The 17,843-nt window shown below is 46.2% G+C and overlaps 1 protein-coding gene across 1 annotated transcript; it reads right to left on the bottom strand.

Moving 5' to 3' along the window:
* Positions 1–1,045: 1,045 nt before the first annotated feature.
* Positions 1,046–17,529, bottom strand: LOC123082270 (serine/threonine-protein kinase STY13-like). The gene is made up of 6 exons (XM_044504645.1): positions 17,503–17,529; positions 15,200–15,323; positions 15,005–15,126; positions 1,633–1,829; positions 1,363–1,537; positions 1,046–1,171 (listed from the first exon to the last, which is right to left on the bottom strand). The coding sequence occupies exons 1-6, from the start codon at positions 17,527–17,529 to the stop codon at positions 1,046–1,048; spliced, it is 771 nt and encodes a 256-aa protein (XP_044360580.1).
* Between the last annotated feature and the right edge of the window lie 314 nt (positions 17,530–17,843).

Consider the following 17,843-nt stretch of genomic DNA (forward strand, 5'->3'; position numbering starts at 1 on the left):
AAGATTGATATATTGGAAGGTGGTGTTCAGACAGCGGAATGGTTCCGGAGTGTTTCGGGAATTTATCGGAGTACCGAGGGGTTACCGGAACACCTCGGGGGGAGTAATGGGCCTCATGGGCCATAGGGGAGAGGCAAGGTAGGCCTCAAGGAGGTGGCACGCCCCCCCCCCCCCCCATGGGGAGTCCGAATTGGAATAGGGGAGGGGAGCGGCCCCCCTTTCCTTTTCCCTCTCCCTCTCCTTCCCCCTTTCCCCCTCTGTTAGAAGGAGGAGGCGACTAGGACTAGGAGTCCTAGTAGGACTCACCCCATGGCGCGCGCCCTAGGGCCAGCCTCCTCCTCTCTCCCTCCTTTATATACGGGGGCGGGGGCACCTCTAGGCACATTAATTGTTCTTAGCCGTGTGCGGTGCCCCCCTCCACCGTTTACTCCTCCCGCCATATTGTCGTAGTGCTTAGGCGAAGACCTGTGCGGATCACGTCAATATTATCATTACCACGCCGTCGTGCTGACGAAACTCATCTACTCCTTCGAACCTCTGCTGGATCAAGAGTTCGAGGGACGTCAATGTGTTGAACGTGTGCAGAACTCGGAGGTACCTTACGTTTGGTGCTTGATCGGTTGAATTGAGAAGACGTTCGACTATATCAACCACGTTAAGCTAACGCTTCCGCTTTCGGTCTACGAGGGTACGTGGACACACTCTCCCCCTCTCGTTGCTATGCATCTCCTAGATAGATCTTGCGTGAGCGTAGGAAACTTTTTGAAATTGCATGCTACACTCCCATCGACACATGTTTCAAACTGCCCGTTCAATCAGGCCCCCGTTTTAGTGGTCCCACGCACTACCGCAGCCTCGCCGACACTCTTCAGTATCTCACCCTCATGCGCCCTGATCTCTCGTACGGAGTGCAACAGGTGTGTCTCTTCATGCATGATCCGCATGAGGCCCATTCTCTGCTTCTTAAACGGATCCTCCGTTATGTCCGCGAGACTTCGCATCTTGGGCTTCAGCTGCACCACTCCACGTCGAGTAATCTCACTGCCTACTCCGATGCCGATTGTAAGGACTTCGCGGATATCTTCGAGACTTCGCAGCAGTATATCTCCGATAGGCAAATCCCGTAGCTGTAAACGTCACATTTCCTGTTGTAAGGATGGCCGTTGAGAACCTGCACGTCAACATAATTAAGGCATGTAACATGCAAGGTGTTGTTTGATGGGGAAAATCTCAAACTGTATTAGATTTTTATTTTTGCGTGTTAGATTAATTTGGGATGGAATTAGATAAGATTGTCATGCAAGGAGTACAAGAGAAACTATCAGGACACCATGAGACTAGTCACCGTCCAAGAACAGATACCTCAGGTGCCATGTAACCAAGGGTGCCTGTTTGGCCTGTCATATCGTTGGGGTTTCTAGGCTCAATGCGAGCAACACCAAAATCCTCAATTTTTACAGTTCCTGATTTGTCAAGAAGCATGTTTTCAGGCTTCACATCACGGTGCACAATTTTCATTGAGTGAAGATAGCTTAATCTGTCAAACATCGAAAGGTCAGTATTTCCCAAATCTATGAGAATGGAGTCCAAAAATAGAATGCTGAGACTTACGGGAATGCAGTAACTACTTACCCTCTGGCAAGGTCGAGAGCTATCTGGACCACAACTTTGAAAGCTAACTTCCTTCTCCTGTTATGTACCAGAAATGTTTTTAGTGTGCCTCCAGCAACATACTCCACAACAACACAGCGTGCATCATTTGTCATGACAAAATCTGCACCTACTGCCTCACTATTCAGATCTCTAGCATCCATTATAGCCCCTACAAGCTGTCAAGAAAAACCGAAACTGCTGTTAGGGCAATTTTTCATGTTTGATATGGCAGAGGGTAATACTTGTCAAGTTTTTGAAGTGATAGAGAGAGAGGATTGGCATAATGCGTTGGATGTTGTATTGAGCCTCACGGACGAGTATATATAGGAGTACAGACTTTGAGGGCAAAAAGCCTCTCCTAGAGATAAGGTAGGAGACGGATAATAATACAAAGAGGTATATAGCTTCATCAATTCGGATATAGCATTTATGCAAGAAATAAAATGCATAATAGTATGCCAATTGACAGCTGAGAAGTGAAAGCAATGCCACATGTTAACATTTTTTTTATGAAAACTTAATATTGGCCTGCTTTAATGATGATATATTGCAATTTTTTAAAAACCGAGGCAACAGATTTGCCTCGTATATTAATTGAGAGGAGAAGAGAGTTTATTTGTGTTACAACACACCCCACGGTACAATTTTTTTACTCTCCCGACATGATTAATCGCAACTTCTTTGCCCCCGCGGTAATCCAAAGGGCCATCTCCCTCTTGATATTGGACAACAAAACTGAGGTCGGGGCAGACTTGTGGCCGAAAACCCTTGCATTACGCTCACTCCAAATGGCCCATGAGGTTAGCATTGCAAGAGAGGCCATCACCTTCCTATTTGGGATGGAAAAGTGGGAATGACCGATCCACCACTCCTTAGTGGAGTCACTAGTAGAAAAGGAGGCAATGGTCCAGGCCGGGCCAGCCCATTAGTCCCGGTTCAATCCAGAACCGGGACCAATGGGGGCATTGGACCCGGTTCGTGAGCCCCGGGGGCCGGCCGGCCACGTGGGCCATTGGTCCCGGTTCGACTGGACCTATTGGTCCCGGTTGGTGGGACGAACCGGGACCAATGGGCCTCGCTCCTGGCCCACCACCATTGGTCCCGGTTGGTGGCTTGAACCGGGACCAAAGGCTGCCCTTTAGTCCCGATTCGAGCCACGAACCGGGACCAATTAGTTGCCTATATATACCCCTCGCCCGCGAGCAGAGCACTCCCAGTGCTCTATTTTTCGTGGCCGGCGAGGGGAGAGCTTTGTGGTGCTCTAGCTCACCTCCTATGCACACGAGGTGTTCGATGGAATGCCCGACCCACACTACTTAAGCTTTCTCCTCTCCAAGCTCGACCTCCAAGCTCCATTTTCCTCAATATTTGTCTAGGTTTAGCGGTCCGTCGCGTCCCGTCCCCATCTTCACCGTCGTCGATCGCCCGCGCCGATCTCGTCGCCGGCACCACCGTGGTGAGCCTCTTGTTCTTATCTTCTTTCTGAAAGGAAAAAAATTCTTACTTGTATGTTTATATAGATACTTGTATAATTTTCTTACTTTTATTATTGCATCTTATATTGTTGGGGAACGTTGCAGAAAACAAAAATTTTCCTACTCGTTTCACCAAGATCATCTAGGAGTTCATCTAGCAACGAGTGATTAGATGCATCTACATACCTTTGTAGATCGCGAGCGGAAGCGTTCAAAAGAACGGTGATGATGTAGTCGTACTCGACGTGATCCAAATCACCGATGACCAGCGCCGAACGGACGGCACCTCCGCGTTCAACACACGTACGGAACAGCCACGTCTCCTCCTTCTTGATCCAGCAAGGGAGGGAGGAGAGGTTGAGGGAGATGGCACCAGCAGCAGCACGACGGCGTGGTGTTGATGGAGCTGCAGTACTCCGGCAGAGCTTCGCTAAGCACTATGGAGGTTGAGGAGGTGTTGGGGAGGGAGAAGGAGGCAACCAAAGGCCAGGGCGTTCAGGTATGAAGTCCCTCCTCTCCCCCACTATATATAGGGGTGCCAAGGGGGGTGGCCGGCCCTAGGAGATCCAATCTCCTAGGGGGTGCGGCGGCCTAGGGGGGTTTCCCTCCCCCCCCCCAAGGCACCTAGGAGGTGCCTTACCCTCCTAGGACTCTTCCCCCTCTAAACCCTAGGCGCATGGGCCTATGTGGGGCTGGTGCCCTTGGCCCATTAGGCCAAGGCGCACCCCCTTACAGCCCATGTGGCCCCCCGGGACAGGTGGACCCACCCGGTGGACCCCCGGGACCCTTCCGGTGGTCCCGGTACAATACCGATAACCCCGAAACTTGTCCCGATGCCCGAAACAGAACTTCCCATATATAAATCTTTACCTCCGGACCATTCCGGAACTCCTCGTGACGTCCGGGATCTCATCCGGGACTCCGAACAACATTCGGGTTACTGCATATACATATCCCTACAACCCTAGCGTAACTGAACCTTAAGTGTGTAGACCCTACGGGTTCGAGAGACAAGCAGACATGACCGAGACGACTCTCCAGTCAATAACCAACAGCGGGATCTGGATACCCATGTTGGCTCCCACATGCTCCACGATGATCTCATCGGATGAACCACGATGTCGAGGATTCAATCAACCCCGTACGCTATTCCCTTTGTCTATCGATATGTTACTTGCCCGAGATTCGACCGTCGGTATCCCAATACCTCGTTCAATCTCGTTACCGGCAAGTCACTTTACTCGTACCGTAATGCATGATCCCGTGACCAGACACTTGGTCACTCTGAGCTCATTATGATGATGCATTACCGAGTGGGCCCAGTGATACCTCTCCGTCATACGGAGTGACAAATCCCAGTCTTGATCCATGTCACCCAACAGACACTTTCGGAGATACCCGTAGTCTACCTTTATAGTCACCCAGTTACGTTGTGACGTTTGGCATACCCAAAGCACTCCTACGGTATCCGGGAGTTACACGATCTCATGGTCTAAGGAAAAGATACTTTGACATTGCAAAACTCTAGCAAACGAACTATACGATCTTGTGCTATGTTTAGGATTGGGTCTCGTCCATCACATCATTCTCCCAATGATGTGATCTCGTTATCAATGACATCCAGTGTCCATAGTCAGGAAACCATGACTATCTGTTGATCAACGAGCTAGTCAACTAGATGCTCACTAGGGACATGTTGGTGTCTGTTATTCACACATGCATTACGATTTCCGGATAACACAATTATAGCATGAATAAAGACAATTATCATGAACAAGGAAATATAATAATAATGCTTTTATTATTGCCTCTAGGGCATATTTCCAACATATGTAGTGCGATGGTTTTGGTATCCGCCCCCGTCGGCCTATGATTCGGATGTGGTATATATTATCTTTTCATAACTATTGGTTCATTTATTGTTTATGACAATTATGCCGACCAACGTGACATAGATTCTATTTATCTAGGAGGTTGTTGAACCGGAAATTCCAACCGACCCTATTGTCGAGAGGTTCAATTTAGTTGAAGAAGAAAACAATTTGTTGAAGGAAAAATTAGAAAAATTGAGGAGGAGAAGATGATATTGGAGTTGCATGTTGCGGATGTCGTCGATGATCACAAGATCAAGATGGATGCAATGCGCTTGAAGATTAGAAAGATTAGAAAATATGCCATTCATACCGAGGCTTGGTATCATTATGCCGTTGGATCAGTTGTTACATTGGTTGTGATTATGATTGCATTTGTTTTCGCATTGAAATGTTTTACATAGTTTCAGTGTATGGTTTAATTAATTTAGATGCTCTGCAGAGCTTTATGTTGTTAGATTAGAACTATGTATGTACTTTGGTTTTAATGTGATGATGAACTTCTATTAATTTGGTCACTTAACTATCTATTCATGATGTTCTGTAATGATTTTTGACACACTTAATTATATATAATGCACGCAGATGAACCGGCAATGGATGTACGATTTAAGACACACCTCCGAGTATATTAAGGGCGTGCATGATTTTCTCGAAGTGGCTGAGGCAAACAAGCAGAATGGTTTTATGTGTTGTCCATGCCCTATATGAGGAAATACAAAGTCTTGCTCTGACCGGAAAATCCTCCACACCCACCTGCTTTACAAGGGTTTCATGCCACACTATAATGTTTGGACGAGGCACGGAGAAATAGGGGTTATGATGGAAGACGGCGAAGAAGAAGAGTACGATGACAACTATGTTCCCCCTGAATACGGTGATGCTACTGAACATCAAGAGGAACCAAACGATGTGCACGATGATGCTGCAACGGGCGAAGCTGCTGAAGATCAAGAGGAACCAGACGATGTGCCCGATGATGATGATCTCCGCCGGGTCATTGTCGATGCAAGGACGCAATGCGAAAGTCAAAAGGAGAAGCTGAAGTTCGATCGCATGTTAGAGGACCACAAAAAAGGGTTGTACCCCAATTGCGAAGATGGCAACACAAAGCTCGGTACCGTACTGGAATTGCTGCAGTGGAAGGCAGAGAATGCTGTGCCTGACGAAGGATTTGAGAAGCTACTGAAAATATTGAAGAAGAAGCTTCCAAAAGATAACGAATTGCCCGACAGTACATACGCAGCAAAGAAGGTCGTATGCCCTCTAGGATTGGAGGTGCAGAAGATACATGCATGCCCTAATGACAACATCCTCTACCGCGGTGCGTACAAGGATCTGAACGCATGCCCGGTATGTGGTGCATTACGGTATAAGATCAGACGAGATGACCCTGGTGATGTTGACGGCCAGCCCCCCAGGAAGAGGGTTCCTGCGAAGGTGATGTGGTATGCTCCTATAATACCACGGTTGAAACGTCTGTTCAGAAACGGAGAGCATGCCAAGTTGATGCGATGGCACAGTGAGGACCATAAGAAAGACGGGACATGTCTACCAGACCGAGAAAGAGAAAAGATAAGGAAGCAAACACATCATACGATGAGCCAAAGCGCCACATAGTTCTTTCAGGAAAAAGGGCCATCATGGGAGTGGAGGGCAATACAGACATGTCTGAAGATTATGAAAAGTTTCATGAAATTCCTCCCTTCAAAGTCAAGGCTGACCCCAGCATCCTGATAAACGATGAAGATTATCCATGGTTACGGCGCAATAAGCAAATGACACAAGCGAAGAAAAAGTGAAGACTTTCTCCCGCAACTATTATGATGATACCATGCCAACTTTGTAACTGACGAGTATGATACCATTGTTCGTTTTGTAGATGCACATGCTATGTGGGTCAATTTATGATACCATGCCAACTTTCAACTTTTTCAGAGTTCATTTGAAATGCTTTAATGTCTTATGGTTCGACCCTCGTAATAATTAAAAATAGCAACAATAAGTATTTTGTTGTAAGTAAAAACAAAATAAAGTCAATAAAGCAAGAAAGAAAACAAAAAAACAAAAAAAGTGTTTTCAAATTTGAAAACTAATGGCACTAACAGAAAGTTTATAATTTTTCTAAAACTAAAAGCAAAAAGAATTGAAAAATAAAGAAAAAAACAAAAGAAAATAAATAATGCAGAAAACAAAACAAAAAAACAACAATAAGTATTTTGTTGTAAGTAGAAACAAAATAAAATAAATAAAGCAAGAAAGAAAACAAAAAAACAAAAAAAGTGTTTTCAAATTTAAAAACTAATGGCACTAACAGAAAGTTTATAATTTTCCTAAAACTAAAAGCAAAAAGAATTAAAAAATAAAGCAAAAACAAAAGAAAATAAATAATGCAGAAAACAAAAAAAAACTTGAAAAAAAATAAAAATAGCAACAATATGTAAAGAAAAAAAAATGCCTCGGGCCTGAATACGACATGAAACCCTACTATGGGCCAGGATTCAGGCCCGCAGTAGGCCCAGAAGGCCCATCAGGCAAAGCAATAGCAAGTAGGCAAGAAAGCCTGCGGTGGAGAGGAGCTCAAGAGGGGTGCGGCAGTGGGGCTTATAAACCACTGTGCGCCCCTCTCAATTAGCGAGGTGGGACTAAACTTTGGCCCGACGCGGGCAGCACAGGGGCCTTTGGTCCCGGTTGGTGGCACCAACCGGGACTAAAGGGGGGGCATTGGTACCGGTTCGTGGCACCAACCGGTACCAAAGGCCGCCGCTTCACGCCCTTTGGGCTGCCGAAAAAGAGGCATTTGGTCCCGGTTGGTGGCACCAACCGGGAGTAAAGGGTGCATTAGTCCTGGTTGGTTTCATGAACCGGGACCAATGGCTTTGCTATATAAGCAAACACTTTGCAAAAATTCAGAATCTCATCGCCAGTTGCCCCCGACGACGCCAAACCTCCTCGACGCCGCCAGGCTGCTCCACCTCGCCGTCGTCGCCGCCGCCATCAAGGCCGTCGCCTCCCCGAGCCCGCGCCGTCCTCGTCGCCGGCCTCCCCGAGCCCGTGCCATCCTCGTCGCCGGCCTCCTCGAGCCCGCGCCGTCCTCGTCGCCGGCCTCCCCGAGCCCGCGCCCCGTCCCGCCCCCGCGCGCCGCCCCGAGCCCCTGCCATGTCCCGCCCCCGCGCGCCGGCGCCCTCGCCGCCCCCACCGTCGCCATCGTCATCTAGCCGCCCCCGTTGCGAGCCACCGCGCCGCACCGGCTCTGTTTTTTTTTCATTTTTATTAGTTTAATTTTTTTTGTTCAATGTATATGTGTATGTATGTGGCTATATATGCGGCTCTGTTTTTTTCATTTTTATTAGTTTAGTTTTTTTGTTCATATATACATATATATATATATATAATGTATATGTGTATGTATGTGGCTATGTGTATGTAGATGTTCAAAATGTATAAAAAAATTGTTCAGAGCATGTTTTTGTTCATATATGTATTTTTTGTTCATATGTGTATTAATGTTTTCATATATGCAAAAGATAGATTTTTAGAAAAGTTAGGTTTTTTTCTGTTCATAGATTTTTTTGGTGATATTAATTATTGTAGAATATGCAAATGTTTGTATATTCATATGAACAATGCATTAGGCAAAACCTTTGTTTTTTTCGAAATTTTCTATTTGAACATTTTTTTTAAAACAAGCAATACTAAAAGAATGAGAGGAAAAAGGAAAATAAGAAGAGGAAGAAAGGAGAAGAAGAGGAGAGGAAGAAGAGGAGAAATAAACAAGAAGAGGAAAAAAGAAGAAAAAGAAGAGGAGAACAAGAAAGGAATAGAGGAGAAGAAGAATAATAGAAATTTTCTATTTTTCTTCTTCTCCTCTATTCCTTTCTTCTTATCCTCTTTTTTTCTTTTTTTTCTTCTTCCTTCTTCCTCTTTTCTTCCTTTTCCTTATTTTCCTTTCTCGAGGGAGAAGAAGAAAAAGAAGAGTAGTAGAAGAAGAAAGGAATAGAGGAGAAAGAAGAAACTTCAACACGAGGGGGCTACCGATACCCCCTACCCGATAACATTGTTTTCCCATGTATATGTATGTCGCGTCGTTGTCGATATAACCCCCTCGAGATAACTTTGACATGAGGGGCGGTCGATATATATACCCCCTCTCGACCGTGATAACTTATACAACGGCAGCACCCCCTCGGCCCTCTCACTCGACCAAAACTCTCGAGGACACCCAAACCCTAGAGAGAAAACGATGTTGGTCTCCTACCCCCTCCCGTCGCGCCCCTACCCGACAAATTAACTCTCTCGAGGCCACCCAAATTTACCAAGTTAAAAGAGCGTTGTCGTCGAGGCCACCCCAAACCCTTGAAGCGTTGTGTCGAGGCGACCCCAAACCCTAGAGAAGCAGCGTCGAGGCCACTAACATGATTCCTTATTGTGATTAGCTAGCTAGTTCTACGTTTGCCACTAATATATATATCCATCTGTACCATGTTTGAATAATAATTGACATGTTGTAAATATTTGCAGAAACTATGGAGCACCCCCGAGACGAAGAAATAGAAGCGATGTTGGGGCACATAATCGCACAAGGAAGTGATGAAGTTGCGTCATTTCTCAACGACACCGATGGTTAGGAAGGACTGGGTGAAGAAGAGGGCTATGTTCATGATGGCTTCGGCCCATTAATGCCGGTACAAGAAGAGGACTATGTTCATGATGGCTCCGGTGACACAATGGAGGTACAAGAAGGAGACCGTGCTGACTGCTCCGGTGACCGAACCGAGTCCGGCCAGGTATATATATATATTAGTTAAGCCCGTGCTGACTAGTTAATTGATGCATCCATTGTTTTGGTATATGTACATATATTAATTACTCTCGTCTTTCTTCCTTATAATTTCTAGCCCTCCGGATCGAGCACAACTTCGGTAAGGAGACGAGGCCCAAAGAAAAAGTTGAGCTCGGATGAAAAGTTTGAGATCATAGAAATCGCGCCCGACGGCGAACCGATTGAACCCATCCGGACAAGGAAGGCATTTTATGCTCAGTGCGGGGTTCTTGTTAGGGACAAGATCCCGATCAGCATCCATCAATGGTATAAGCCTAAGGAGGAAGACCCTGAGGTGTCTTTTGTCAATGATATGCAGAAGAAGATCTTTGGACTCAGCTGAAGGCAAATTTCACCCTACCGCCAGAGGAGGATCCGGAGAAGCCAGTTAAAGAGCAATTAATCAATTCTTGTGCTCTTAAGAAGATGGTAACCCTAATGAGGAGGTGGAGGAAAGTGCTGAACCAGTTTGTCGAGAAAGAAAAGACACCAGAATTCATCGGCAAATATGAGAAGATCAAAGATCACTAGCCCGCATTTGTGGCCCACAAGACATCGGAAAAGAGTAAGAAGATGTCGGCGACAAACAAGCAAAATGCTGCGAAGAAGAAGCTTCACCATCGCACGGGGTCAGGTGGCTACCTCAAAGCCCGGCCTAAGTGGTCCAAGGCTGAGCATAATCTGCTTGAAAAAGGGATCGAACCAGAGACAATGTACTGGCCAGACCGTTGCCGGACTTGGTTCTTCGGGGCTGGCGGAACCTTGGACCCTGTAACAGGGAAGTGCCAGTGGACGGACGAGCAACTGCAAATACCAGTCAAGAACCTTCGACACTATATCGATGCAGCGCAGCGAGGGACGTTCCTTCCAAACAGGGAGAAGGATGAGCTCACAATGGCCCTTGGGAATCCTGAGCACCCTGGATGGACATGAGGCACGCCAGGCTCCATTCCATGGAAGGTTGGTTTTCCGGACGCAGGGGGTTACAAAACCCACAAGAGGAGGAAGAAACTGGAGCAGGACCAACTACAGGCGCTGCACGAAAGGGTAATGGGGCTAGAGGAACGAGAAGAGGAACGAGAAGCAGCAGATTGCAGCAAACGATCTGTCGAAGCTTCCCCCGAAGCTACCCCTCCATCTCAGCGGAGAAGCAGCGTGGCTTCCAACGAGCTGCTCCAGTCGGAGCATGTCTTGACGGCTCCTGCCAGCTATCCCGTGGATGATATCACGGAGTCTCAAAATTGTCACATTATGGCGCGATGGATGAATTTGAAGGTCAAGGCAGCTGTTGGCCAAGTTTATCCTAGTGGATCCGGCACAACTTATCACTGCCAGCCGATTCCAGAAGGATATGCTAAGGTGATGGTGGATGAAATAACGGAGGGATTTGAGGACCTCCTGCTTGACCACCCTACCGGTGAAGGGGAGACTAGGCTGGGTTCTGCTCTGAAGACTCCATGCCTATGGCGGAAGGAGCTCATCAACCTTCCGAACTGGACGCCTCCGCCTCCTCTTCCTCCTCCGGCGAGTCAGGGCACTCTGCCTCCTCCACCGCCTCCTCCTCCGACGAGTGACGATCAGGGCACGCGCGGCGGCACTCCGCCTCCTTCTCCGGTGCGTGGCGGCACTCCGCCTCCTTCTCCGCCTGCGCCGGCGCTCCCGAGCAGCCAGCAGCCTCCTCCTTATCCGCCTCACCAGCAAGGGCGGAAGAGACCCGCCGCCGCCCCGGCTGCTCCGGTGCATCGTAGTCCTTCTCCTCCGCCTCGTAAGCAAGCACGAAAGAAGACAAACGCCGCAGCCGCTCCGTCTGCTCCGGCGTCTAGCAGCACAAGAAGAGGAGAGAGGCAATACAGATACGGTCCACCTCTAAAGCCTCTAGAGAAGTTACCGTACGAGAGGACCGAGGAGGAAAACAATACGATCGTGCGGACCCACGTGAAGGAGTTCTTTGAAGGGGTGAAAGCAAAGAGACATCCACCTCCGGATGAGAAGATAGATCCGGTGAAAGCAAAGCGCACTCTCGATGCCCTGAGGAAACCGGCAAAGTCTCCGCCGAGAACCAACTATGAGCGCATTATTGAACATACATATCTCCAAGCGGAGCGGTCGGGAAGTACTGTCAGACATCAAAGAGCAAAAGAACGAGCAGCTGTGAAAAAAATTGACCAGCTCGGCGAACAAGCAAACCAATCGTGCCCCCCGCTCAATGTGTCTAGCGGCAACATCGTCGCTAATGTTCCGGGGATGGTGGACGGTTATGGCAATCTACAAGATTACCTGCCTGACGATGCACTTCCTGATTTCATGAAGGTGGAAGAACACAAATACGAGTACGGGAAGCCTCTCGTCAAAGATGAAAAATCTCTAACAACGATGATGCGAAGATTCCATACTTGGTACATGAAAACCTGCAGAGAGTCTGGGGGGACGAATACTTTGTATCTGAGAATTAAAGAGGAGCACGACCTCATTGGAAATGATATGTTGCCTGTTCCATTTGAGGAGTTCTTCGAGTTCTTCAATCAAAAGGCCCTCGATAAATTAACGGTCTTTTGCTACTGCATGTAAGTACTATTTCTGTCATTAAGTCTCTATATATAGCTCGGCTCTTTCATTGCATGTATTTATAATTAATTATCCTTAATATATTATGCAGATTGAAGATCGTCGAGTGCAAAAAAAATGAAATTTATGATATTGGGTTCATTAACACAAATATCATAGATGTATTTCTGGTTGAAAAGCACGTCAAAGAGGCCGAGGACAACTTGCTACAATCGTTGATCAAAAATCAAAACAAAGATACCATACTCTTTCCTTACAACGGCAAGTGAGTGTTACTGATCGTTTGCATATTCGGTTTCCCTTATTACTCGAGCGAGGTTATAGTAATGTAATTGATGAGTTATGCATGCGTGCGCAGGTACCACTATATTCTTCTGGAGATTAAGCTTGAGCTTGGACTAGTAACCGTTTTAGACTCGAGACGGAAAGATCCCAAAACCTATGCGGACATGACTAAAATGCTCAGCAAGTAAGTTCAATCGATCATTATCGCACCATATCGGCAACTTTTTGTTCATTTCCTGATATCTCAAGTAATAATAATTATTTTCTTTGTCTTGCAGGGTTTGGAAACAGTTCACTGCAGAAGCTCTGGTACTGCCGAAGGAGCTGCGATATACATACCCGAAAGTAAGTACTACTGGCTAGCTAGTTGTGCGCATCTCCGGTTGATTCTATAGCTATACTTTCATCAATGCTATTTATAATGCTTCATTATCAGTTTGATTGACCTCTATTTCTCGTAAAATGCTTGTGGCAGGAACAAGGGAATGATTTCTGTGGATACTACATGTGCCAGTTCATCCACACCGCGACTTTAAAAAACAAGTGGGGCTACTCTCAAAGACAATATGAAGTGCGTAAGCAATAATATTCACAATTTCATTTTATTACACTATCATTTCTGTTGAGTTTCATTCATATATATGTATTAATTAACTCTCTTCTTCAAATTAGACGTGGCAGATGCGGAATGAACTCCTAGAACCAGATCGCATGAAAGCAATTCAAGAGGAATTGGCGGGATTCTTTCTTGACCACGTCATCAATAAAGCTGGAGAATACCATGTGGAAGTTGATTTCAAATGCTATGGGACTGTAATTGAGAGATCTTATGTATTGTACATGTATGTAGCCAGTAGCGTCGGACATACATGATACGAAAACTTGTTGTTCGACCAATCTCTCGGAGAAGGAGAGGTCGATCGATCATTTCTCTCGGTATGCATGACGAACTTCTGTACTCAATGGTTCCCTTCATTTTCTTACTAGCTAGCGTGTCGAGGGCTATATGTATATAGTACGTACCGTCGACCAAGCACGGACATAAGAGAGGACACTTCTCTCTATTAATTAGCTAGCTAACACAATATATGAAACACCTAAATTAACCCCCAAAACCCCCAAACCCCCCCCCCCCTTTCAAAAAAAACAAAAACCCCAGCCACTGGAATGTTGACGCGTGGATGCCTTTTGGTCCCGGTTGGTGCCACCAACCGGGACCAAAGACCCCCTGCCTGGGCTCGGCGCACCGGCCACGTGGAGGACCATCTGTCCCGGTTTGTGTTAGAACCAGGACTAAAGGCCCTTACGAACCGGGACTAATAGGTGTTTTTCTACTAGTGAGTGAAGCATGTGCCAACGAGCAGTGTCAATGCAGTCAAGTTGAAGCCAGTCCTTAATCGTGTCCCATAGTCTAATTGTGAACTGACACTTGAAGATTAGTTGGTCGGTTGTTTCTAGCTTGCACTTGCAAAGAGGGCATAGACCACAATTCGGCCAACCTCCTATTTTGGGAGGCCAACCAAGCAAAAAACTTCACTTCTGGTGGAGCCCATGCTTTCCAAACCGTGTGCTCCATTGAGGAGTGGATCATGCCATGAAACTGGTCCTTGTAGCAGGACTCCGCGGAGTAGTGGCCACCGTCAGTATGCTTCCACACAATGTCATCATCAATGCCATGTCGCAGCTAGAAGCCATGAAGGAAATACCAAAGCTGGAGGAATTTGGAAAGTGCTCTAGCAAGAAATTGGTGGTCGCATTGATCTTCGAAAACCCAAGTATCATCATTCAAGGCTTCTCTAATTTTCCAATTCTTTCTTGCGGATGACTTGAAATGGGGGTGGGGAGGGTGCAATGTTCTCGTGATTCCGGTCTTGCACCAAGGTGCGTCCTAAAAAGGCATGCGCGCACCGTTGCCGATGGTGATAGAAGTGAAGGCCTAGAAGAGCTCGTAGTCCATGTCATCACAGGGTTGCCCAAACCAACCCAAATATTGGTCGACTACTTCCAGTCAAACCAAAGCCATCTTAACCTCAGGGCTCCTGCGAATTTCTCCGTTTTGAGCACACCGAGACCACCGTACACAAGTGGCTGGCATACAGTGTCCCAGTTGACCTTGCACTTGGCGCTGGTTGTCTCGCCCGCTCCCACCCAGAGGAAAGCGCATTCCATATTGCAATTAATGGACTATACATAACACATAAGGCTGATAATGTAGTTGCTTATACTGAGCTTATTGACAACTTCTTAATTTAGTAGTAGGGATCTAAATGAGAGGACAAAACAAATTAACCAAATAAAATTGCAGGAAAAATAATAGTTGAGGCAAAGAGTACCTTAGTTACATTTGGGTGGTCAAGCTTGTGCCAGACGGAGACTCCTTGCGAAAAAGCTGCTCTTGCTACTGTTGTTTCCTTTTGACTCCTTGAACCATCCTCCCTGCAATCAAGCAACTTCACTGAAACGTGACTGGGGTAAGCATCGATGTTTAAACTAACAGCTGTGATAAACGCATGGAAAATGGTACCGACCGATGACCTCGAGGCCGTCATAGACACCGTGGTACATGTCTCCAAAGGGTCCGCTAGCGATGAGGTACCGGACGACGAGCTTGGCGGGGTCGGCCTCCCAGGGGTAGACATGCTTGTATGTCAACTGTACATGAAGAGGGAAATTGACTATCAATCGTGTATAAAATGTTGTCCAGGCGGAATTTGCACAGAGAAATCTTCATGAAAAAACACAGATTTGCACAAAAAGTACATTAATCAAAAAGTAAATAAATCACCAAGTGCATTAACTTGCCGGTGTAGAGCCGTTTAGTCCATTGACTCAGAAATCGTACGCTTGGTTATGTTAACTTGTTATGAATGAGGGATGTTACGTACAAATGTATTTACTAGTCTCTTTTATCAGATCGGTCTTTTGATTGCATTGACTGGAGCATGCATTTTTACGGGGATGTTACGCATAAATATATTGCCTGGTCTTTTTCATCAGATCGGCCTTTTGGTTGCTTAGCTAGAGTATGCACTACTACAAAGGAGGTCGATCTGTGGGTGCAGTTGCTGTCACATTTGATGACTGCTATCATCTGGCTTTTGAATTTCCCTATACCTTTTTAATCCATTGCCCTCGGGAGGTGAATATTGTTGCTCATGAGCTGGCAAGCTTGGCCAAGGGGCCGTTCTGTAATAGCTTCCTGGTTGACCCTCCTAATGAGCTCATTTCTCTCTTGTTGTCTGATGTGACATTAATTGCAATGTACTTCTTCCGTCTCATAATATAATAATATTTTTGACACTAATACGACATGGGGAGTAATAAAGAGGGAGGATTGTTATAAAAATCTTGGGTTTGGAAAGCAAATACGTCTCAGTCTCTGTTCACGGTCGTATTCCTTCCATGCGACGACATGGACAAGGTCGCGTGTGGGGCTCACGTTTTTGCAACTAGCCCCCTATTTGCCTTAGGCCTACGTGCACTCCTTCCACGCCCCCTTTTCTTTATCCTCGACTCATTCCTTGTTTCACCGGTCCCTAGCCACCATGGTCCCTCTCTCCTCTCTCTCCTTCCAACTCGACACTAAATCACAAATATCCCACCACATGCATGGTGCCCACTTACTTTTTCTCCTCCCAACCGAATAATTTGTGATTAGCATTGGATGTCTTCCTCCTACATCATGTCGGCGGACCACGTCTACACATAAAATGGACATATGCCGGAGAAATTTACAGGTCAGCATTGAAGATGCCCTAAGCCTATTTACATCACACTTCCGTTTATGTGGGCGGGAGAGATCAAGAAAAAAAAATTGGGCTCTCATGCCAGAATCAGGTTGTATGCATGCTGCTAGTTGAAAAGAGTAAATGAGAAGAAAGAGGAAATGTGAAAGTAAAAAAAAGACATCTCTAATCGGTAGCAAACTCTGTTAGACAAGAACTTACAAGTGTTAGCTTTTGATGGCATGAAAGTCTTATATAGCCGGTCGTTGGCTATATTATTTAAGTTACTCTATCTGTGGCTGCTGTGGATCCCGGAGAGGTAGTTGTGTTGTCACCCGCAGAATGGTCTTGCCACGGCACTGCACACACATGGAGTGCTCAAGCACAGCCGAGAACACGTCGTGCGGCAACGATGTAGAAGGATGAACCCTACTGCCTCCTGGTTGTCTTCCACGACCTCAAGTGGTGGGTTCTCAATGTCGTCCATCAATGGTCGCGCAATGAGCTCCTAAGGCTTGACCACTCCATGTTTGTGTGGTGCGGTGGCACAACCTTTCCATAGCCAACATCAGAGTTACCTTGCTGAGAATCCATGAGAGCTACGAATTATGGAGGTGTGAAGGCCAGGATTGAGAGGGGCACAACAGTCAGGGATGAAAAGTAGGGGAACAAGTCGGGGAAGAACTGATAAAGGAGAGCGAGCGAGGAGTGCTCATGTAGACAAAGTAAGTGCAAATAAGTGGCTAGATACAAAAACGTAAGCCACACGTGGCGCTCTAGATTCTCTGGCATACGACAACTGACTTTTCGATGGCTGACATGTGGACCCGCCAACAAGCTAGCCCACATGTCAATGACTCAATTCTCTAGCGTATGTCAGCTGACTCTACGCCGGCTGAAATGTGGGCCCGACAACAAGCTGATCCTGCGTGTGCGTCCTCATCCATGGTTCTTGTCAAGTTGCAGAAACGGATATCACATTGGTACTTGCTCTTCAAATTCAAGTTTACAAAATTGAGTATATGATTGCTAAGTTAATGGACTGAGCTGCTTTGCAAATGCGAGTTAATGTACTGTAGGAGTAATTTACTCTTAATCACACATACCTGATTTATGAAAGACTGTGGAGTCATGCTTTCGAGCTCATCTAGATCACGGATTACTTCACTTATGGTAGGTCTATTATCTCTTTTAGCATCCGTGCAGTTTCGAGCTATTTTGGTGCACATCCTTGCTCGTGGGCAGAACAACAAGTTTAATGATTCATCCAACTGCAAAAAATTTAAGTTTAGACATGCAAAAGTAATGATAGCTACGAGTCTATTAGCTCCTTAGATAACACTAGAGATTTGAACCCTTGTCAGGAGGGATACACCACTTTGACACTATATGAAATATAGCATCTTAATAAATATGTGATAGATACAACAATGATAAACAATGAACA

The sequence above is a fragment of the Triticum aestivum genome, chromosome 1B (genome assembly GCF_018294505.1).
Source record: "Triticum aestivum cultivar Chinese Spring chromosome 1B, IWGSC CS RefSeq v2.1, whole genome shotgun sequence".
NCBI classification, from domain to species: Eukaryota; Viridiplantae; Streptophyta; class Magnoliopsida; order Poales; family Poaceae; genus Triticum; species Triticum aestivum.

What these genes read in the sequence shown, in the direction of transcription:
- LOC123082270 (XM_044504645.1), bottom strand. Translation starts at nt 17,529, where the DNA reads ATGACTCCACAGTCTTTCATAAATCAG. An exon ending in CACAGTCTTTCATAAATCAG is followed by an intron (nt 15,324 to 17,502) that starts GTATGTGTGATT and finishes CTTCATGTACAG; the next exon opens with TTGACATACAAGCATGTCTA. An exon ending in GCTCTCGACCTTGCCAGAGG is followed by an intron (nt 1,538 to 1,632) that starts GTAAGTAGTTAC and finishes GATGTTTGACAG; the next exon opens with ATTAAGCTATCTTCACTCAA.